The sequence below is a fragment of the Sinocyclocheilus grahami genome, unplaced genomic scaffold (genome assembly GCF_001515645.1).
Source record: "Sinocyclocheilus grahami isolate Dianchi unplaced genomic scaffold, SAMN03320097.WGS_v1.1 scaffold152.1, whole genome shotgun sequence".
Classification (NCBI taxonomy): domain Eukaryota; kingdom Metazoa; phylum Chordata; class Actinopteri; order Cypriniformes; family Cyprinidae; genus Sinocyclocheilus; species Sinocyclocheilus grahami.
Genome location: NW_015505331.1, coordinates 556,341 through 580,819, shown reverse-complemented (window position 1 = coordinate 580,819; position 24,479 = coordinate 556,341). Strand labels below are relative to the sequence as shown.

General features: G+C 37.8%; 1 protein-coding gene across 1 annotated transcript; it reads left to right on the top strand.

The window, feature by feature from the left end:
• The first annotated feature begins 851 nt into the window (after positions 1 to 851).
• On the top strand, positions 852 to 23,949 carry LOC107592360 (arf-GAP with Rho-GAP domain, ANK repeat and PH domain-containing protein 1-like). The gene is given in 32 exon segments (XM_016281861.1): positions 852 to 914; positions 2,061 to 2,096; positions 2,425 to 2,538; positions 2,648 to 2,745; positions 2,859 to 2,928; positions 5,191 to 5,311; positions 5,451 to 5,647; positions 5,727 to 5,836; positions 7,812 to 8,011; positions 8,107 to 8,192; positions 8,326 to 8,508; positions 8,603 to 8,777; positions 8,861 to 8,968; positions 9,938 to 10,073; positions 10,170 to 10,272; positions 10,916 to 11,090; positions 11,182 to 11,391; positions 12,277 to 12,492; positions 12,596 to 12,701; positions 12,976 to 13,127; positions 14,367 to 14,582; positions 14,686 to 14,791; positions 15,066 to 15,213; positions 15,541 to 15,624; positions 15,749 to 15,866; positions 16,393 to 16,506; positions 17,012 to 17,142; positions 17,253 to 17,335; positions 17,822 to 17,861; positions 22,873 to 23,231; positions 23,344 to 23,516; positions 23,624 to 23,949. Coding segments are annotated over 31 exon segments (4,470 nt in total). The 5' UTR covers positions 852 to 914; positions 2,061 to 2,084.
• The last annotated feature ends 530 nt before the right edge of the window (positions 23,950 to 24,479 follow it).

The window sequence follows — 24,479 nt, the reverse complement described above, 5'->3', positions numbered from 1 at the left end:
TTCAACAAACGGTTTGTTGTTCGCGCGCAGCTCTCACCCAATCGCTTGCTGCATACCGCGCATGCGCATTGTGTTTACATTGTGTAACAACGCACTAAAACATTCGGAAAACCACATTAGCCGATACAAAAGGAAAAATCGAGCTATCTTTCATACTTGAAAAAACATATCCGTCACTGTATCTGCAAGGACTGTAGTACATTTTTAACTTGTTCGTTACGTCATATTAAAACAATACAAAACTTTCTAGGGACTAGGGACTTTCATTGAGAAACGGCATACTCCGATTGCGGAAGCGGATTTCAACAAACGTTTTGTTGTTCGCGCGCAGCTCTCACCCAATCGCTTGCTGCATACCGCGCATGCGCATTGTGTTTACATTGTGTAACAACGCACTAAAACATTCGGAAAACCACATTAGCCGATACAAAAGGAAAAATCTAGCTATCTTTCATACTTGAAAAAACATATCCGTCACTGTAACTGCAAGGACTGTAGTACATTTTTAACTTGTTCGTTACGTCATATTAAAACAATACAAAACTGTCACAACCCCTGCTGCAGTCAGTACTCTAAACTGCAGGTGCTACTGATACATTCATTCATTGATCAAATTCATCAAATTGATCGAAACTGTCTTCTGACTTTGTGGACCTAAATTCATAAGCTTGCTTCCTTCAATTTCTAAAAGTAACGTGTTTGACCAGCACATGTTGAGATTACTGGTTTGATAGCACCGTGACGCTAGGAAAAATGTTAGTTATATAGTTATCTGAAGAATAGCAGGGATGGTTACCCGAGTCATAAACTTCCTTATTTTCAAAACGGAGCTCTGTGTATGTGTGTGCGTGCCTGTTTTTAATATGCCTTGTAATGCAGTAGGGCTTGGTTAGCACAGATTTGGCTGCACACAGGTAACTTCATGATCTTCTTTTCTCTTTTAATATCATCCTAAACGGTAGCACAGTTTTAACCGACAGCACTAACAGTGGCTATGATAATGAGGATGATTATAGGACATAACCATTGAATTTTCAATAAGATACATTGTTTTGAGAAAAGATATCCTTTGTGTGTGCACGTGCATGTAAGTGTTTCTTAGTCACTCACTGGCTGTTAAGCAGTTAAGTATAGTTCAAGTACACCAGATATTTATTTGACCAATAACTGCTATTAAATACACCTTTATTCCTCTAATATCCACATAACTGAATGAGTGTCTATTTCTGCATGTGTGTATTTTTGTAAACACAGCCTAGGTGAAGGGAGACCATGTGTACTTTTTAATGTGTATGTTTTTGGACTCCAGCTGGATGGACAAAAAACGTTTGAGATATTATCATCTTGGTTTAATCTGAGTTTACTTCCCATACTTGACCACAGTGAAGAATAGCATTATTGTGTGTGTTGAAAGGACTATTGTTTGTATTGCTACTTCTGATATCTTTAAAAGGTTGTGCGTTTCTTAAAGGGATAGTTCCCCTTTAGTCGCTGGTCCCATTGACTTACATAGTATGGGTAAAATATATAGTTAATATATAGTAAAAAAAACACACTATGCAAGTCAATGGGGACCAGCAAATGAAGGTGAGCTATCCCTTTTAGTTTTAGTAACGCTGTGCATCAGGTTTGGTGGCTCTCTTCAGTTTGTTACATTAAATCAGTTTGAGGCGGTAGAGATAATTAAGGTCACAGCCTTACATCAGGGTTGACAAGATCAAGTGTTGTAGACAATACAGTATGTTAACCTTTCCCAAGATTGTTGTTTTTTTAGAGTAATGAGTCAATTGTGTAAACTGTCAAAAATGTCCTTATTTTAACCCAAAACTAATTATAATTATCATAAGTCACGTTTAAAGAAAAAAATTGAGGAACAAATTTTAAATTAGTAAGGAAATGTCATGATGGTTTGGAACTGTGCCATGAAAAATGATCTGATTGCCATCTATTTCATAGACATTTCCTTTTCAAACATATAAAATGGTTTGCTATTTTGGTTTTATTGTTTGATACACTCACTTTGATAATTAATTTATTCATGTCTTCTGCTTTCTTCACAGGTTCACACAACATAATCCCAGAACATGGCTTTAAAGGTAAATTGTGTGTCTGTGAGTGTGTATATGGTCTTTGTGACAGCTGGTCATTATATATACATTACATTATTATATATTCATAATGTAATAATACGACTGTTTACTATTTTTATGCTCAAGAAACATTGATTTTTATTATAATTTTAAAACATTTAGTTTTGAAAAATAAATCTTTTTTTAACATTATAAATGTCTTTTAGTCACTTTCAATCAGTTTAATGCATTCTTGCTGAATAAAAATATTGATTTGACCCCAAACCTTTGAACAATGGTGTATTTATTTATCATTTTCATCAACAGTTCTATGTAATGGTTAAATGTTTTCCAGCAGGAGGATCTATTGCGAGACATGCAGAAGTGTTTTTACAACCTGAATGTTGAAGAGGATAAAAAAGAGACAGTAATTCCGAGAGAACGGTGTGTGCATGAAAAAAAAAATACTGTTATGTGGATAGTTATTTCAGAGTGTGTGCTTGCATAAGCCTTCAGTGGAAAATACATTTTAATTATTCTGTTGTTTCTAATAATATTAATTTGTTTATGTTAGTGAGGACAGTATTGATATCCGATGTACAGACTTTCCTGATTTCTCAGAGGATTTCCGTCAGATTCTTAAAGCTGGCTGGCTAGAGAAAACTCCTCCGAAAGGGTAAGAAACAATTGTGGCTTAAATTCCTTCTACAACTTTTCTGACATCCTGTGGTTTTGTTTATATTTTCTTTATTTATAAGTGTTTCATAATATTCGTGTTTGTATTTTCAGTGGGAAGATTTACCGGCGCCGATGGGTGCAGCTGGATTCAGAATATTTGAGATATTTTCAATCCATCAAGGTAACGTAAAAATAAATAGTCCGTTTTTTGTCTATCCCAACATCTATTCTGTAATTTGAGTAAATGCCTTCATCAAAAAGGGATTTTAAATATTTCATAATCGTGAACAATCAAGATTATCAAGATTCTTCTATTCAGATTAAATCCAGTCGACCAGATTTCCTAGTTCACTAGACACTAGTGTCCTTCCAAAATGTCTGTAAAAAGGCCTGCCTTTTTTATTTACTTTAAGGAAGTTGTTACGTATTCACAGTACAAACATGATAAGTCAGACCATGATTGGAATGAAGAGGTTGTGATGACTAACACAAAAATCAAAGGGGTTTTTGAAATATGAAAGTTGAAGCCTTTTGGTTTCGGTTTAAATCAAAGATCAAATCAGACTAGCAAAATGTTTTGCTATTTAGCAAGCCATTCAGTTGTCTGATGTTAGGATTAAGCAAATATAGCACTTATAGGCCTGCGGTCTGTTCTTCGTACCTTGCTTAATGCATCTGAGATGATTTGACAGATGCCAGATCTTTTAATGGTGATAACTGATCTCTGGCGGATTTGATTAAAATATCTGGATTAAGTTGTCTGAAATTAATCTGTGTTGACATGTTCATTGGAAAGGGCAGATATGTCGATACTCAAAATCATGATCAGCAATGCAGTGATTGGCTGGCAGCAAGACAGCAATATAATGACATCATATAATTAAGATCAAGGAAACAGCCTAACGAGTAAAATGACATAAAGATCTAATATGTAACCGTTTTTAAAATGATTTCCAATGATTTTTCTTTTTTTTGTACAGGCTTTGTTTTTTTCAATGTCAAATGTCAAGAGTATTGTAATTAGCAATTCATTTAATTTTAAAGTGGATTTGTTATCTCTGTCAATTTTTATAGATTATGCAACATTTAAATTATTTTCACAAAAAAAAAATTTAATTAGCCTATTTAAAAATATATGTTATACTGGTTTAATAAGGTACACTAGTAAGTTTGTAAAGTGTTCTAATTGTGGAATCCTGCCAGGTAACGATTATATTTGTATTTATTTTTTTAAATAACCTTTATTTCACCCTCTCTTTGGGCGCAGGTGTCCTCATGGGACATACAGTATATCAAACTTGTTTGTGCTTTACGTCATATTCATGGAAGCTACCTAAAGTTCTCTGGTTCACCGAAATTAATTGGTACTGTCCACTGGAAAGCACCTGAGACTCACAGTCGGTATTGAGACATCCGATATTGAAATAATACAACATAAGAAAATAACAGTGGCTGGGACAGACGTTCAGTATCATCTTTACTTAAAATGACACAATCTAATCCTGTTTATGTGAAATAAGCCTGCTCCCGAGCAGGTTTGAGCTAACAGACCGGTTGCTATGACAGCAACTCCGGGATGAGCTTTGAAGAACTGAACAATTCTGGTTCATGTCTAATCATCAACAATAAAATGCAGCTAACCGAGTAATCCACGTATGAAGAACGGACCCCTGGTTTAACAGACAGGGCTAAAACTAAGCCAGGATTAGGCCACGGTTCAATTTAAGTCATTTTTATAAACATTCCTTAAAATTACTGGTGTGCATCTTGAGACAAATCAAGGGCACTGACATCTTTTAAGATCCATCAGTGCAAGTTTCTTTAAGTTGAAAAAGCTCAGACTTACAATTTAGTCTGTGACTAGGCTTAAGCCTTGTCTGTAAAACCGGGGATTATCATAATCATCACTACTACTGAATGAACTCTTTCAATTTTGGCTGAAACTGATTATCCAATAATTATGTCAGATAACCACTAAATGGCCAATATTAAAATGTTTACTGTTTTGTTTAAATAATAATAAAAAACACTATAAACTAAACTATCATTTTGAATACTACAGGTGAAGTTATATTATAATGTACTGTATGAAAAAAAATCATTTTGAGATTGCTAAATATAAACATTTAACAGTGTTTAAAAATGATTAGTGGTTTTAAAAATGTACTTTAGTGAGCGTTAGATGACGGCAAAGGTAATTAGGGACAAGTAAATTTCCAAATTTACTGTATATGTACCCCTTCCAAATATATACTATATGTATCCCTTTTGTTTTTGTATTTATTTGTTGTCTGTAGGGTATAAAGTTTGCAGTGGAGCATTGTTCACTGTGTTATGAGTCTTTATTGTCCTGTTTGCAGACCCTGTGAAAAATGTTGTTCCATGATAGTAAACTTGATCTGACGTAATTGTGTAACACACCTTGTGTGTCTCTCTGTAACAGGAAGTATACTCTAAAAGGATGGTATCTCTGGGATCTATCGATAAGGTGGTCAGTGTCGGAGACTTGCGATTTGAGCTCCACAATCAGAGCCGGACTTTTCTGTTTCGAGCGGAATCTACTCGTGCGTATTTGTCCATCTATTTTTTCCCAACATTGCAAATGTCTACTACACATCCTCGTTTTTTACATTCAGGCTATGAATCATTTACATACATATTTATTGTATGTGTGTGTTTGTGTGTAATTTTTTTTTTTTACAGAGGAAAGAAATGACTGGGTGTGTTGTATTGAAAAGATTCTGAGTGATCGCAAACATAGTATGGAGCCCCGAAATCTGTTCTTTAGGAATGGAAGTGTGAATATTAGTATTGAGGGCTACCTGGAGATGTTGTCGCCATGCACCAAAGTCTACACGCTTTTCAGCAAGGACAAACTGTTCTTCTTCAGGAGCCAGGAGGTGTGAGTCTGAATGTGAATGGATGCCTCTCTAAATGTTTTGGTGGGTTTATTTGATAGATTATATGTATTGTGTATAGGAATATTTTCAGGGTTTAGGCATCACTGAACTAGACATGCGAATGGCCAACGTGAGAGATGGAGAAAACAAGCGCTCTTTCACGCTCAGCACTCCGTACAGAGCATTCAGGTAAACACTGCAGCTTTTCACATTTTGCACACAAAACTAGAAGGCACTTGTTCAAGAGTGTTATTTTTATATACTATTATAGCATTTATTAATATTTTGAATTAGCTTTTATTTTTATATTATTAGTTTTTATTTTAATTTTAGTTTAAGTTTTAGTAATTTTGTAATGTTTTTGTTTTGTTTTTCATATAGCTTTTTTATTTCAGTTATAGTTATTTTAGTACTTCAACTTAAAGCTGCAGTCTGTAACTTTTTTGGGTTAAAAATGATCCGAAATCAATATTTGTGCAAGTACATAACCACCCAGTGTTCAAAAGAAGGAGGTCTGGAAGAGGTGTTAGTGAGGCCAGCAGGGGGTGCTCACCCTGTGGTCTGTGTGGGTCCTTACACCCCAGTGTAGTGATGGGGACACTCTACTGACAAAAAGCACAGTCTTTCGGATGAGACGTTAAACCGAGGTCCTGACTCTCTGCGGTCATTAAAAATCCCAGGATGTCCTTCAAAAAAGAGTAGGGGTGTAACCCCGGCATCCTGGCCAAAGGCTATGTTTTTGTTTTGTTTTTCATATAGCTTTTTTTATTTCAGTTATAGTTATTTTAGTACTTCAACTTAAAGCTGCAGTCTGTAACTTTTTTTGGTTAAAAATGATCCGAAATCAATATTTGAGCAAGTACATAACCACCCAGTGTTCAAAAGAAGGAGGTCTGGAAGAGGTGTTAGTGAGGCCAGCAGGGGGTGCTCACCCTGTGGTCTGTGTGGGTCCTTACACCCCAGTGTAGTGATGGGGACACTCTACTGACAAAAAGCACAGTCTTTCGGATGAGACGTTAAACCGAGGTCCTGACTCTCTGCGGTCATTAAAAATCCCAGGATGTCCTTCAAAAAAGAGTAGGGGTGTAACCCCGGCATCCTGGCCAAAGGCTATATCGCATGTGAGGATGCTGCAGGTGGCCGATCGTTTATAGCCTTTTCTCACAGCAGCTGGAATAATTAAATGCATCATTTTGATGGCGGATTGTAATCCAGAAAGGACTATGTGTTTATGAAACACATGTGAATGAAATTAAATTATATTCCAGTTTTAAATGTGCTTCTGATTACAGATAGCCTGGGATTGCACAAGATTTGTATTTTAAAGACAACAGGGTTGAAGGGAGCATAATTTGCTTTTTGGGTTAAAAGAATTTCTTAATATGAAATTCGAATGGTATGACAATTAGAGATTAGACTGTACAGAAATTGAAATCTGCACGCTAATATACACTATATGCAATGCTGATGTTGTTAATATTAATCATTTGAGAATAAATTATAGCAATAATAATAATTTGCACGGTTTGATGTGATATGAGCTAATTTAGATTAAATCACCATTGGTAGCGCGATTTATTGCAATTTAATTTTATTTGAATTCAGCTTTATTTCAATTACCGAACACAATTTTTAATAGCTGTAGGTTTAGTTAACAATAATAACAGTATTGTGAAGCTCTAATCAGATTGCCTGATCACAGGGTCTGTATACATTTCCAATATTGTTTTATAGCGTCAATTCACATACCAGTCAGACAATCTTTTCCTGTCCAAGTGGGCAGCTCTGGACTCAATACACAATGTGGACCAAGAGCAGAAAATAAAATTATTTATTTATTTAACAAGTGAACAGCCAGCTTAAATTAGTTTTATGGATGTTTAGACATTTTTCCTGGAAAGCTGATTAGGAGTATGATTTTTCCAGTGTGTGGTTTTATTTTGTTGAGGAACAAATGCAGTGCCAAGTGTTATTCCCTGACGTTTCTTCAAGTAGATTCACTGAACTATACCAGTCACAAACAATGTGCTTTCCATACTTTATCAAAATCTGTCAGGACCGTAAACTTAATGAAACCATAAACTACTTCACTACATTAATGAAAAATACATGCACCAGCCCCCTAATTGCATTTGTATGTGTTTCTCTCTTTCTCTCTCTGTAGTTTTATGGTGGATTCAGAGAGTGAGAAGCAGAGATGGTGTGAGGTGCTTAAAGAGTGTGTGAGTCGCGCTCTGTCATGTGATGGGTTGTGTGAAAGCATTTGGCGTGTGCCATCAAACCGTTTGTGTGCGGACTGCAGCTCTTCGATGCCGGAGTGGGCTTCAATCAACCTGTGTGTTCTGCTGTGTGAAAAATGTGCAGGTATATACAAACACTTACACAAATATTAACAAATGACAGCTGGTGTATGTACTGTATGTGGGCTCATAAATGTGTACACATTTGTGTGATAACAGGCGCACACAGAAGTCTGGGCCAGAACGTGTCAAAGGTTCGCAGTTTGAAGCTGGATGAACGAGTGTGGACTGATGATCTCATCAGGGTACAATGAATATAATGTATCCCAATCTTTGTGTTGCCACAGTTACATCTGAGAGTTATATTTATGCTTTGCAGTTGCCATTGTGCCTTTCTCTTTCAGGATGATGCATGAGAATCTCATTATGTGTTGCCAGGTTTTTCTGCTGCTGGGTAACGGCAAAGCAAATCAGTTCTGGGGAGTGAATATTCCCCCGAGTGAGAGTCTTTGTGCGAGCGCAAACAGCGAGCAACGTCTTGAACACATCACAGCAAAATACAAAGATGGAAAATATCGCAAATACCACACACTCTATGGCCAACAGGAGGCACTCAACAGTGTTAGTCAATTCAATACAAATGCCAAATAAATAACAGTGAATGCAAAACAAATGAAGGTTCTTCTCTCATAATGGGTTGCTCTGGGTTTGTTAGGCTCTGTGTTCAGCGGTGCAGTCTGGTGATTTGTTAGAGACTCTCTCGCTGCTGAATTGTGGGGCGGACATCAGCTGCAACACTGGTATCCCAGAATTCCCTACTCCACTGTCTCTGGCCAAACGCAGTGGCCAAACAGTACAGGCGGAGCTACTTATGCAGAATTTGAACTCAGGTGCACAAATAAACATTCAAAACCACAATGTATATGTGTTTAGATACAGAGGTTCACACTCATCTTGATTTGTTGTTCATCAGAGTCGTTTACGCCAGTGGATAAAGATGTGTCCATTCGATCGCAGTCTGGCTATCTTTTTAAGACCGCCTCATCAACTCGGCCAGTCACAGACCACAAAACCAAAGCAGGTATGTGGAGCCCCTAAATTGCTGTATGATGACTGGCAACTGAATCTCAGTGACATTAAGTTTTGTGTGTTTGTGAGGATGTGTTTGACTTCCAAAAACACTTAAAAGTCTAAAATTACACTTTTATATTATCAAAAGTCTAATTTTATTTGGTATTTGAGATGAAACGTTCATTGTACTATGCAAGAACCTTGATTCAAATTAAAAGTGGATTTTACCACTTATAAAATGAATATATATATATGCACATACAACAAAATATTTTTACAATGTATGATTAATATTTCTAGAATAGTTCTTTGTTTTGTTTTTTGAAAGCAAAAGCACCTACATAATTGTGAATTTTTAAAAAATCTTATAAAACTTTATAATTGTAGAATAACCACAATTTAAAATTTGGTTTAACTTCTATAATGACATTTAAATTATATGATCCTTTAAACTGTTTTTGGAAATTGTAAAATGTCATGCTATAGGCTTTATAGGCTTACGGTGACCGTGATTTCACCATGTACAACATGTTCCTGGATCAACATCCTTGCTGATCCTGGAACAACATTCCTATCAACCATCAATCAGAATTGAGGGATAACTTTTCAGGAAATATCTGTTTTAGGCTTACAATCAGGGTTAGGTGCTTCTACACCCTTGTTAATCAGCTATCATTTCACACTGTTTTTAGGAATAAATTATGGGTTGGGTTAGGTTTAGGGGTAGGGATTGGGTTAAGTCTATATTTTTGGACAGTTATGTTGATCCAGGATCAACAAAAGATGTTGATCCAGGAACATGTCTTACTTGGCAAAATCACGGCAACCATAGGCTTACATCTGTGAGTTAATCTACAAGTATTCATGGCAAGTTCTAGTGTTTTTCAATTACAAATAAATGAGTATATACATATTATATGTTTTGTTGGAGTGCCTTGTGTCTGTATGTGTATGAGCCTTGTTGTGGTCAATATTGTAGATTTCTCTCAGCGTTGGTGTTGCCTTGGTGATGGAATGTTTAGCTACTTTAAGAGTGAACAGAGTCACAACAAGTGTGGTGGCATGAAGACCAGTGAAATCATCTGCCTGTCTGTCAACAGCCCAGGGAAACATGGGTAATAAACCCTGACCTTCGATCCTAAATGAGTTTATTTTTACTGCATTAATTCTGAAATGCCATATTTACCATGTCCTCTCTAATTGGCTGGCAGCTATGAACACACGTTTGAGCTGTACTCTGAGGAGGGGAGAGTCTACCTGTTTGGAACTGATGATGGCAGCATCGTCAAGAACTGGATCAGGGCTATTGCCATGGTGATCAACACTTTTGTCATTTGAATTGCAAACAAATGCTTCAGATTAGAGCCAATATAGTAACGCCCTGCAGAGTTTTGTTCCAGCCTTGCGCCAACACATAGACCATGTAGTTTTCAAATAAGCCTGAAAGACTTGATTAGTTGGATGAGGTGTGTTTAATTAGGGTTGAATCTAAACTCTGCAGGGCTCCGGCCCTCCAGGAATTGAGTTTGAAACCCTGTACTAGAGTTTTTTTTAAACTGGCCCACAAGGGGGTGCTAAGGTATCAGTTTTGCCATTACAGGAATAAATAACATTTATAATATTACTATAAATAATAACATATTATAATTTGTTACTAATATTACTATAAATAACATATTATAATATTACTAAACTACAATAATGTACTATAATAATCATTTGTAATATTACTGTTTTACTGTATTTTTTAATCAAATAATTTTGTGAGCATAAGAGACTTGTTTCAAAAGCATAAAAAAGTTGTTGTTTTTTCATTTCTAAATATTCATATCTCCTTCCTTGCAGCCTTCCTTGCATTATTCTGTAAAGATGGAACAATTTTTTTTTTTACTATATTGGAGTTGGAGACAAATAAACTGACCCACTTCTCTCCCTTTCTTCTCTTCCCTCCATTCAGGCTGTGCTGCCTCCTGAACTGTTTGATATGTGTGGAACCTGTGATCGTCTGGGTCGCCTGCGCTGCACTGAGGGCAACCATGGCATCGGTTGGTTTTGCCTGAGCACCTTCAAACTGCAGGTGTTACTGGAAGACAATGTACAAGCAATCGACCTGCGCAAGCTACTCACAATCAGTGAGTTACAGCTCACATACACACAGTCATGTGACAGTATGAAAATGTGGGTGTCTATATAAATTTACTCTGAGTGCGAATGTGTATGTAGATCTCTCTGACAGTGCTGGCTCCATGGTACTTGTGTGGAGAGGTGGACCTCTGCATTTGCTGGCTGACCGAAGGCCTCATTTTGTGGGCTGGCAGACCTTCATTCAGCAGAGATCTGGTGCTGGGGATCAGCCACTATCACAACAGCAACTCACTGATCTGGGTGTCCCTGTGACTATTGACCGCTGCCTGGACCATATAACACGTTATGGTATACAAACACACATTGACATTACAGAAGAATGCACAAACATTGTTGTAGAAATGAAAAATTAAAGTTTAATTAAGGAAATATATGACAGTCACAGAGATGCTACAGTGTTATTGCTGGAATGTTGCTATGCAGTTTCTAAGGTTTTCTGAGTGTTTTTTGTGTGTGTTTTTTTTCTTGCACAGTTGCTATGTGGTTACTGTGCTGATCTAGGTGATTGTTAGGGCAGCCAACCTTTCTGGTTAATTTTATTTACTGGTCAGGCAGCTGATTGGCAGCTATTGTACTGTCTTAAATTTTTATTACTTAAGTACTAGATGCACATCTCTTTCTTCATGGTGCCACCAATTAAATCACACCTCTCAAAATGTAATGATTATCTCCTAAAAGGAAGGAAGTAAAGCGGAAATTTCTAAAATGTGACCCTGGACCACAAAACCAGTCATAAGGGTCAATTTTTCAAAATTGAGATTTATACATCATCTGAAAGATGAATAAATAAGCTTTCCATTGATGTATGGTTAGGACAATATTTGGTCGAGATATAACTATTTAAAAATCTGGAATCTGAGGGTGGAAAAAAATCAAAATACTGAGAAAAACTTTAAAGTTGTCCAAAGGAAGTTCTTAGCAATGCATATTACTAATCAAAAATTAAGTTTTGATATATTTACGGTAGGAAATTTACAAAATATCTTCATGGAACATGATCTTTACTTAATATCCTAATTATTTTTGGCGAAAAATCGATACTTTTGACCCATACAATGTTTTTTTTTTGGCTATTGCTACAAATATACCCAAGAGACTTAAGACTGGTTTTGTGGTCCAGGGTCACAAATGAATGCTGTAACACAAAGATAATGTCACATTTCTTTCTTATAGGACTGATGTCATCAGGAATCTACCGGAAGAGTGGGATTAATTCTCATGTGACCAAACTGTTGGAGAGGTTTCAAAATAATGCACGAAGTGTAACACTGCGTGAATCAGACTATTCTGTGGATGACGTGGCTAACACACTGAAGCGATTTCTCAGGGAGGTCAAAGATGGAGTCTTTAATGGACAAGAAAACAGCAACAGCTGGCTTAGAGCAGCAGGTGAATAAAAAGTGGAGTAATGTGAGATGAGATATTTAATACTACTTAGAAAGTGGGAGTAGTTGAACACTATTGTAACAAGTCCTTTTTTAACTCTCGGCAGGTCTTGAGGACAGAAGCGAGAAGATTCATAGATACCAGATTCTCCTTTCAAACCTCCCAGAAGTTAACAGAGAAACACTCAAAGCACTCATACACCACCTGGTTTGGTATGTTATAAGTCATCTGACCTGCTCAGCTGTCTAAAACTTACAAAGTACTACCCAAACCACTATAAAACACTAGTTGTCCTCTGTCTTCCATAATTTTCTTTCTGATGACATCTAAGCAGCTCTAAAACTAGACGGGAGTTTTTATCCTACTTTGAAAAGTTGTTTTGAATTGTTCTGGTACTCCATTGATTTGAATTGATCATAAGGAGGAGTATGTAGTTATTGATAGTAGTACATCCAAAAACTTGACCTGAAATGTCTGCTTTGTCAGTGTTCAGCACCTGTCTGATGAGAATCAGATGACTATACGAAACCTTGGTATCGTGTTCGGTCCAACACTTTTTCAGACAGATGGAACGGATGTCACAGGATCTCAGGTGGTGGAGGAACTGATCCAAAACTACTGCAGCATTTTTAATGTGAGTCTGTTAATATCGGTACTAACTGTACTCAGTTAAACCTTTAAAGGGGTCATATGATGCTATTTTAAAGATCAATATTTTGTATATTTGGTGTAACAGAATATGTTGACATGCTTTAATGTTCAAAAAACACATTCTTTTTCAAATACTGTTAATTATTGTAGGTCCTCTATGCCCCGTCTCTCCCAAATGCGTCGTTTTCAATAAAGCCCCCTCCTTTGACAAGCGCAGTCTGCTCTGATTGGCCAGCTGACCCAGTGAATTGTGATTGGTCAAACACCACAAGCACGCGTCGGAAATGTAACGCCCCTTACCATAATCGCGAGATTCAGCTTTCAAAGTATATCAAGACAGTTAATAATGTCATTAGTTTTACTATCAGTTCAAGCCCGAAAGGGCAACAGAGTCGCGTGACAGACACAGTGATGATGCAGTACACAAGCCACGGTTAAGACAGCTGACGTGCTATGATTTCTGACAGGCAGTTCACTCTCCTGTGATGTGACCCTGTTCCCCTCACACACACACACACAACGCGTTACTTTGCGCTGCGCAAAACTCCGCATTTGAACAGTCAATAGCAAATACTTAAACTAATAACAAAACATACTTACAGTCGCTGATTCAGAAGCGCCAGATTGTCATAGCAAAGTCGGAATTGACCCTTTTTTTTGTTTTGTTCTTTCTTCATGGTGCCACCAATTAAATCACACCTCTCAAAATGTAATGATTATCTCCTAAAAGGAAGGAAGTAAAGCGGAAATTTCTAAAATGTGACCCTGGACCACAAAACCAGTCATAAGGGTCAATTTTTCAAAATTGAGATTTATACATCATCTGAAAGATGAATAAATAAGCTTTCCATTGATGTATGGTTAGGACAATATTTGGTCGAGATATAACTATTTAAAAATCTGGAATCTGAGGGTGGAAAAAAATCAAAATACTGAGGAAAAACTTTAAAGTTGTCCAAAGGAAGTTCTTAGCAATGCATATTACTAATCAAAAATTAAGTTTTGATATATTTACGGTAGGAAATTTACAAAATATCTTCATGGAACATGATCTTTACTTAATATCCTAATTATTTTTGGCGAAAAATCGATACTTTTGACCCATACAATGTTTTTTTTTTGGCTATTGCTACAAATATACCCAAGAGACTTAAGACTGGTTTTGTGGTCCAGGGTCACAAATGAATGCTGTAACACAAAGATAATGTCACATTTCTTTCTTATAGGACTGATGTCATCAGGAATCTACCGGAAGAGTGGGATTAATTCTCATGTGACCAAACTGTTGGAGAGGTTTCAAAATAATGCACGAAGTGTAACACTGCGTGAATCAGACTATTCTGTGGATGACGTGGCTAACACACTGAAGCGATTTCTCAGGGAGGTCAAAGATGGAGTCTTTAATGGACAAGAAAACAGCAACAGCTGGCTTAGAGCAGCAGGTGAATAAAAAGTGGAGTAATGTGAGATGAGATATTTAATACTACTTAGAAAGTGGGAGTAGTTGAACACTATTGTAACAAGTCCTTTTTTAACTCTCGGCAGGTCTTGAGGACAGAAGCGAGAAGATTCATAGATACCAGATTCTCCTTTCAAACCTCCCAGAAGTTAACAGAGAAACACTCAAAGCACTCATACACCACCTGGTTTGGTATGTTATAAGTCATCTGACCTGCTCAGCTGTCTAAAACTTACAAAGTACTACCCAAACCACTATAAAACACTAGTTGTCCTCTGTCTTCCATAATTTTCTTTCTGATGACATCTAAGCAGCTCTAAAACTAGACGGGAGTTTTTATCCTACTTTGAAAAGTTGTTTTGAATTGTTCTGGTACTCCATTGATTTGAATTGATCATAAGGAGGAGTATGTAGTTATTGATAGTAGTACATCCAAAAACTTGACCTGAAATGTCTGCTTTGTCAGTGTTCAGCACCTGTCTGATGAGAATCAGATGACTATACGAAACCTTGGTATCGTGTTCGGTCCAACACTTTTTCAGACAGATGGAACGGATGTCACAGGATCTCAGGTGGTGGAGGAACTGATCCAAAACTACTGCAGCATTTTTAATGTGAGTCTGTTAATATCGGTACTAACTGTACTCAGTTAAACCTTTAAAGGGGTCATATGATGCTATTTTAAAGATCAATATTTTGTATATTTGGTGTAACAGAATATGTTGACATGCTTTAATGTTCAAAAAACACATTCTTTTTCAAATACTGTTACATTAAGAGCTTTTTTTGAATGCTGTTTTGCAATACATAATGAAATATCTAAATAACTCCTCATGTTGATTAGCTGGCTTTGATGATATTACTGAATAGTACAGTAACACTGAAAAGTTGTTTTGTTTAGCTGGTATTTGACTTTAATGGCTGACTTTATTATATTTCAGAGGCCCTTGAGTCGAACTCCATCCAGCACCATTTGTGTTGTTTACCTGGAAAAGAAAGATGAGGGTGCAGAGGTGCTTGTTCAGGTGGATATTTATTTTAACACGAACTTAAATTGATGTACTTAAGTACCTTACTTGTGGACTTCTTCTCAGTTAGTGTAAGATCTTTGTAGATGAAGATTTTCTTTGTGTGTACTGTGTTTGTTAGATTGCAGCAGATATGACAGTAGTCAAGTTGGTTTCTGTGGTTTTGGAGCTTAAAGGAATTCAGCAGGCCAATGAAGAGTACTGGAGCTGCTATGAAGTTCTAGAGAAAGAGGACATGGGTGAGATTTCACCCTTTTTTATTTTAGTTGTTTTTCTGATTAATTTGTGTATTCATTCTAAGTGCCATGATGATTTGCTTTAAGAGACAACAGCTACCAATTTCAAATGCAAAATTCCACACAAAATACAAACTATTCTGTAGTACAAAAACATGGTGTCACGTTCAAAATGCACAGTATAAGCAAATTCACTGCACCAACAGACACAGGCAAATTAATGGCAACAAACACAGTCGTCGGGTTTTTTTGTATCAGTGTGATACCCATGTTGCCATCTGTTGCTGTTGTTGCTTGTTTTTGCCAACTGAACAAGTTGAATCTGTGTTTCTTGGGTCATGGAAAGTCTGAGTAGTGACACAATGTACGCAGTTGGCTGTTGGTGCAGTGTGAATTAGCCTTATGCAGATGAGACCTTGTCTGTTGAATGTGACTTTGAATGTGGTTTCTGTGGCCGTTGATGTACTTAGAAATTAAGAAATTCAGTTGGTTGAATGTTTTCATTGTATTCTGATTTGTTTTATAATAGAGAGGACTCTGCATTACCAGGAAAGGGTGCTGCCAATCTATTTCTCACTTAGTTGTCACTCTCACCTGCTGATCAAGAGGAATCATTATATCGTCAGCATCAAGAGGTACCTGGGTATGTTTCGTCATGCAAACACCAATGCATAGTGTCTTTGAAAATCAATTCAGTCATCATAATTAATGAGAATGGTGAAAAAAGTATGAAAATGTAATTGCAAATTTCAATTCTAGAAAACACAAAAAATACTCTTAAATTCTCATGTACAATTTCGATTTTGTTATTGTAGTTTCTGAAATGCTTTTTGAGAATACTTTTTAATTTTCAATTCACTTATTGGCTGTCTACAAAACTAATCCCAAACATTTAGCCATATACATTTGGCTCGAAAAAGGTTTTTAAGGTCACAAGAAACATTTTTGACTCAAATGAAGTGCTTCCAAACTTTTGACTGTTAGTCTAGTGTACATAATATGGTGCAAAAAAGAACGTCCAAAAATTAAGTGAATAAACAACTGCAATAAATGACATCCTATATAATAGCCTACTGCTTTAACGTTGTTTAAGTTATTTTAGCAGCAGTGCACTAGTTGTTTGCTTATTTGTGTGTGTGTGTGTGTAGAGAATATAGGGAATCTCTGTAAAAGTGGACCCTTGCCTGTTTGTGAGGTTAAAAATGAAAGTAGCAAAAACTTACACAGTCGTCACTGTGAGCTTTCTGGCACCACCTTCAGACTTCACAAGGAACTGCAGGTGTGTATGTGTGTGTGTGTGTGTGTGTGTGTGTGTGTGTAAAAGTGTGTAGCTGGTGTATAATCATATGAATAAGCATAATCAATTTAAAACTGCTTCTGTTCTTTCAGGGTTCTCAGTGTGAGAGGGAATATCCTGTCAAAGAGCTTAAGCTCTATAATGGTTGCCGGAGCAAACTGCATCCACCCACACCGTAATGAACTGAGAGCACCTTAACACTACCTCTACTCAAGAGCTTACTCTCACTCATAAGCAGGGATGCAAACTGACAGGACATGGTTATGTGCAAACACATTGTTAAGAATGGTTGTGACAGTTGCACTACTGACCCCACAGCAGCCAAACATGTGACAATGACATGACTGAAAATGAAACAATGGTTGAATTCAGAACAGCATACCAGCATAATACGCGTACTATTTCTGCTATATAAAGATATGTTAAAGAAGTAAAAGTAGTATGCTATTTTGAATTCAGCAAATATTAGGCAGCTTTTTTCTCAATAAATGCAATTTTTTGTAAAAGATGCAAATATATAACACTATATATTTATTATACATTTTTCACCCCTCAGGAGTTTGCATCCTTGTCTAAATATATTAAAGCAATATATACCTTTAACATACATTTACAGAGAAACAATTTGTGGTGTGTAAAATTTCTTTCATTTTCTTTACAGATGGGGACTAACACTGGTTCATGACAAGCAGCAGTGGTGAGTCTGTAGGGCCGTGGTTTCCAATTTCCGGTGTTGGTCCCGCACCGCTCTGCACATTTCTCTCTTATCTGGCACACTCAGTTCTGTTCATGCAGCTCTCTCCTGATGATCTACATACGGTGTGTTAGATAAATCAGACATACAAAATGTGCAGAGCAGTGGGACAGCACCACCAGAATTGAGAACCACAGGGTTATTCTGAGACTTGTTATTTCACTTGGACCCTTTTGAATTTTGTGGCATCTCAGAAGCAGAAGTAATCATAGTTGTGTAAATTTCTACATCAAATATATATTTGTTTGTGTTTATTTGCTTAAATAGCAACAGAAAAACTCAAAATGAGGACAAAATAGAGAGAGATTCCACGGCAATCAGAAGAGAGAACAATGTCAAATTTACCATCACAATAAAAAGCTTTGCAGGATTTACGATGCTGATGACCGTTGAAATGTGTCGTAACAGTCTGTGAAAATGGTTCATAGAGCTGTGACCACCTTGGGCATTGATATATCAATAGCAGATTCTAAAACATATACATTTAGTCTCCCTCAATCTTGAACAGTTACACCACAAATATTCCTTTTTTAATTATTTAGCTGACATATCAAGCAATATGCAACAATATTTTTTCTTAAAAAGCACCCCCAAATAATAATCATGCCCAAATTGACCTTGTAACAATGTTTTCATTCTCAGTAAGAGCATAATTTTGCATATGATAGGAAATAACATGTTTATTTGCAGCCTTGTTCTGACTTGCTTTGCAGCCTTGTTTTGTTGTCATAAGCCCTATTCAGACGGTAATTATTTCTCATGGGGACATAAGCTATTTTAAACCTTTGCAGGGGTTAGTCTGTGATTTTATTGCCGTCCAAATCCAGAATGTCTGTGTTTTTCTCCCACCACCTGCGTAAAAATCCACGGCCAAAATTACCTACTGTTTTTTGACAAACACCAAGGTCGTGTGGTAATTTAATTGCTGTCCGAATCCACATCTCTGAGTTTACAAGAAGAAATCAATTGAAAATTCACCATTTAAATCCTTTTTGACCACAGCCGAGCAGCGTACAGTAACTGTTGCACTTCGCGCTAATTTGTATGCATATTTATTACTGAGATGCTGAAAAGTACACTCTTAAAAATAAAGGTGCTTCACAATGCCATAGAAGAACCTTTTTGTCTAAATGGTTCCATAAAGAACCTTTAGCATCTGAAGAACCTTGCTGTTTCACAAAAGGTTCTTTGTGGTGAAAGAAGGTTCTTCAGATTATAAAAAGGTAAGAAAGAGATGGTTCTTTAAAGAACCTTTGACTGAATGGTTCTTTGTGGAACCAAAAATGGTTCTTCTATGGCATCGCTTGAAGAACCTTTTGAAGCACCTTTATTTTTAAGAGTGTATTTACAAGAACAATGTTTAATAAATGCTCCACCACAGCGAGTGGGAGCTGTTAAGAACAAAAAGAAGAAAGAGAAGAAAAGCATGTAAACATTTGAAATGGGTCATTATTATGACAGCAACAGGTATGCAATACAATTTAAAAATATGTATTCTATACAATTATATACACAACTAAATTTACATTACATTACATTTAGTCATTTAGCAGACGCTTTTATCCAAATCGACTTACAAATGAGGACAATGGAAGCAATCAAAATCAACAAGAGAGCAAAGATATGCAACTGCTATAACAAGTCTCAGTTAGCTTAACGCAGTACACGTAGCAAGGCTTTTTTAAAATTATATAATAGGGCTAAATAAAAAGAAAACAGATAGAATAGAAAAAGAATAGAGCAAGCTAGTGTTTTATACCTTTTTATACATAACTATATCCAGGGACTCAACTGCACATTTGCTGAGGGCTAGACAGGCCCGCATTAAGAACACATAGGGCCCTGGGGCTATAGCAAACCCAAGGGCCCTCTTCATATAGTAGCAAAGATTAATTCTTGACCAGTCAGTGTCTGTGCTATTTCTCTCTATAAGGTATGAGCGATAAAAATGCCTTTGTACTCGTTTAAACTATTTAAAGTTGCCGGTATACTGTATTTTAATTGCCTCGTCTTTACTTCTATCACTGGCATATGCGACTAAATCTTCACTCTGGGCGACTAAATGATGTCTAATATTAGCCAATGGCTAATAAATTCTCAGATTTTACTCGCCAGTGTGTGAGTTGGAGGCTGAGTATATGATTAGCACAGATATATTTTCACTCACAGAACACTCTGACTGAGCGCTTCAGAGTTTCACTCTCTGTCAAGCGATCTGTGATATTTTTCAGTTCATCTGAATGGATGTGCAGCGCACCTGTGTTTGTGTATTTGGCGTAACGTAAACTCTAGTGTGAATATATATATATATAATATAGTATAGTATTTCAGTCTGGCGAGTAAACAAAAAAATATACTAGCCAATGGCGATTAAATTGCCAAGGTGTCCGTAGAGGGTTGTTACTGCAGCGCATGAGTTGAAAACGCCAAAAGCCAACTGATGAAACGGCGCTACCTGATTAAACCATGCAGAACAGCTGGACCAGACCATAGCGGGAGTTAGCCTAACAATTTCACTGCTCTGTTAATGATAAGCAGTGCTTGATCCATTTAACTTTGACACATGACACTTACAACATTATATAGAAGTCATATGCTGAAAAGTTGTTGCTGTTTCTGGAAACCTTTTTGTGTTGACATAATATCTGCTGTTAATGCATTAATGCTTTTAATGTGTTGTAGCCGGGAATATTTTATATACATACTCATAGTTTGAGATTTGTTAAATAATAATAATAATTATTATAATTATAATAATTATTATTATTCCTGAGGTAGAAAATGTTGTGGCACCAAGATACGCTACTATAAAGGGGGCCCTTGGGTTTGCCCCCTCCATCTTTGCGCCAAGCCCTTAGTCCGGCCCTGGGGTTAGGGAAGATCAGTGTTTCCGTTTGCAGATGAGACCTTGTCTGTTTTATATATATAATTAGAACAGTATATGTAAAATTCACTTTAAAGAAGTTTTTGGTTATTGATTTTTTTTTTATTCATAGAGATAATCCATGGAAAATGGAAATTGGAACATTTCTGCCACCTGTTGGAAAATGCTTTAAAAATGAATATGACATGATATTCCCTCTATAACCAGTAGATGGCAGCATAGGATCACGTATTTGGCTCATTTGTCGTTTTCACTCCCTAATATAGTCCTTTTTTTAAAAGCCACTAAAAACATTTACAATTTTAGCACTTTTTTTGTAGTGATGTATGAATTAGCAACTCATCCTGATCTACAGTACATGAATCACACAAAAATTACATATTTTTAATTCAAAACGGTGATTTTCGACAAAAGGTATAGTTTACATCCCTGTTAACAATCTCAGTTTCTCTCAAATATAAACCTAAGGCCCATACACAAACATAAGGGGTTGTTTTTGGAAATGAACTGAAATGGTTAATCGCTTTGCCCTCTCAAGCAAAGTCTTTGACTTAAAGGGATAGTTCACCCAAAAGTGAAAATTATCCCATTATTTACTCACCCTCAAGACATCCTAGGTGTATATGACATTCTTCTTTCATTCTTCTTTCAGGCAAATCGAATCTGATTTATATAAAAAAAATGTTCTGGCTCTTCCAAGCTTTATAATGGCAGTGAATGGGTGTTATTTTTCAATAGTCCAAAAGAAGTCCAATAAAGTAGCATTCAACCATAATAAAAAAGTGTCCCACACGGCTCCAGGGGCTGAATAAAGGCCTCCTAAAGCGAATCAAAGCATTTTGCTAAGAAAAATATAAATATTTAAAACTTTATAAACCATAATCTCTAGCTTCCACTAACTGTCGTATGCACGTTCACAATTGAATGCCGTTCCGGCGGATACGAGGGATACGAGGGTCTATATTACTTACCATTGGAGAAAGTGTAATGGTCAACTTGTATCACATGCGCCTTGATAACCAATCACATAACAGCCTTGATGTAATTGAATTTCAGTCAGAGTTGTGCGACAGTCAGTTGTCGTTTACGGATACCATAGGAATGAATAAGTACCGTAAGCTGAATCCCACCTGTCACAAAAAGTCTGTGACTTCTCTTATAAAACTGCTATTTTTTTTTTGGTGTAAACTCTAAAAATAATTAAATACAAAACTATTGTTTAGTGTAAAACATGTTGAAGACTAGCCGATAGGCTGTCAATTCATTAAATGTTAAGCTGTTTCCTCACAAAAGTTGTTTATTCAGCATAGTGAAGCCTCTCCTCTATTGACATAGATTAAAACAAAACAGCCTCTGGTCTTCTTCCCTACCGCCAAAGTGGCAGCGTTAGCATTAGCCGTTGCGCTTTTTTTGGCTAAAGGTTGCAGGCTTGCCATCCATTGGCTTTGGTAAGCTCCAGTGTTTAAGCTGTTTCCTCACAAAAGTTGTTTATTCAGCATAGTGAAGCCTCTCCTCTATTGACATAGATTAAAACAAAACAGCCTCTGGTCTTCTTCCCTGCATACCGCCAAAGTGGCAGCGTTAGCATTAGCCGTTGCGCTTTTTTTGGCTAAAGGTTGCAGGCTTGCCATCCATTGGCTTTGGTAAGCTCCAGTGTGAAGTGTCTAATGCGGAAGCACAGAGGAGAGAGCAAAACAAAACACCGGTCAATAATTAGAAGTATAAAACAAGGATTTGTAAAGAAAAATGTCAGAGGATTTTGATAGAAGCCAAGAGGAGACTGATTCCTTTTTAAGTGTTCACTCTTCAGTACATTGCGAAGCATTCACAGTTGGAACTCCTCCCCTTCTCCAAAATTCTGAAACCTTACCGGATAACGCAAGTACAATTAACTGGCTAATTATCATTAATTATACAAATCGCATGCAAATACTGACAAGCCTGGATGCAGTATGTAATGCACTGAGCAGGTATCGCCCGACACTGAGGAGGAGTTTGCCAGACCTCTAGGAGGAGTTCGCCAGGGTCCTTGCGAAAACTGTTAAGGAGCTCGACCTCAACTGGAATTCTCCAGAGGAACCTGCCAAGAGTAAGCTTGACTCTTGGTACTTCCAGTCGAACCGCTGCCTGGCTGCCTCAAGGAGGAAGGTCCCGTTCTTCCCGGATGTCCATGAGAAGTCGTGGTCTGCACCCTAGTCGGCACGCGTCCACCCTTCCACTCAGGTCATCTTCTCCCACATGGACAGGGCAGAGGCCCACGGCTATGTGCGCATACCCCCCGTTGAGCAGACCATCGCCGAGCATCTGTGTCATTCAGATGGATGCGAACATCATGAAAGACCTGCGTGCGAGGACGGACTTCACGCTGATGGCGACAAAGCGCTCTGCTCAAGCCATCGGTCATTCCATGGGCTTCATGATAGTCCTTCTCAGGTACCTATGGATGACCCTAACTGACCCTACTCCTCTCAGAGAACGGCTATGCAGGCTGCCGCATCCTCCACGGCTCTGTCCTTGACATAAGCCGGGTGTTCGCTGCAAACAGTGGATGGGACCCAGGAAAAGGCGCCATGGACAGAGGAGCCCTCGCCGTGACAGCGGACCGCCCTCGGCTGCCAAGCCCTCATCCTGACGGACTGGCAAAGATGAGGAGAGAGCTCACTGCAGGCCCGGCCCCCAAGCGCCGCATCCTGCATCATGTCCCTCTTGTTCCTGTAGGCAACAAATGCAATGTTCATGTTTGTTAAATAAAAACACAAACATCCTCACAAAAAGAGCTGTTTTCTCTTCATCATATTGATATGGCGTTACTCGCCCTGCCTCAGAGCAGCGCAGAGCCGCTGTCTGTGCCTGTTACGGCCTCCCAGTGTTGTCCTCCACGAGCCATTTCCCCACCAGTGCGTTTAGCCTCGCCGGGGCTGGGCGCCAGTCTACAAACATCATTGCCAGTGATAGTGACCGCAGAGATTCGGTGCTAGTTCCTAGATGCGTGGAGAGCTATTCCAGGCATTTCGCGCTGGGTGCTGAGCATAATAGAGCACGGATATTCCGTCCAGTTCAGACCACCATCGAGTGGTTCATCACTGACACTGCCTTAAAAATGCCCATTTTGAGACAGGATGTTCACAACCTGCTCGCAAAAGGAGCGTAAGAGCGAGTCTCTACGAGTGAGCTGGAGAGTGAGTTTTACAGCTGCTATTTTGTGGTACCCAAGAGAGATGGGGGACTCCGTCCAATTCTGGACCTGAGACCCATCAACAGAGCACTTCAGAAGCGCGTGTCAGGATGACAACTCTGAAGCAGATCCTGGCACAAATCTGTCCCAGGGACTGGTTTACATCCATAGATCTAAAAGATGCATACTTTCATATTCAGATAGCACCATGCCACAGACACTTTCTCGAAGTGCATAAATGCGTCACTTTCCCCACTCAGAACGAGCGGTATGCTCATTCTGAACTATCTGGACAATTGGCTGATTTGAGCCCATTCACGAGATGTGCTTATCAGTCATACGGACGAGTTGCTTCGCCATCTGGAGTCCCTAGGGCTACGTGTGAATATGCAGAACAGCATGTTCACCCTGAGTCAGTCTATAACATATCTGGGTGTGTGTTTCGACTCTGTGTAGATGCAAACCCGCCTCTATCAAAAGCGCATAACAACCATTTCATCTGCTCT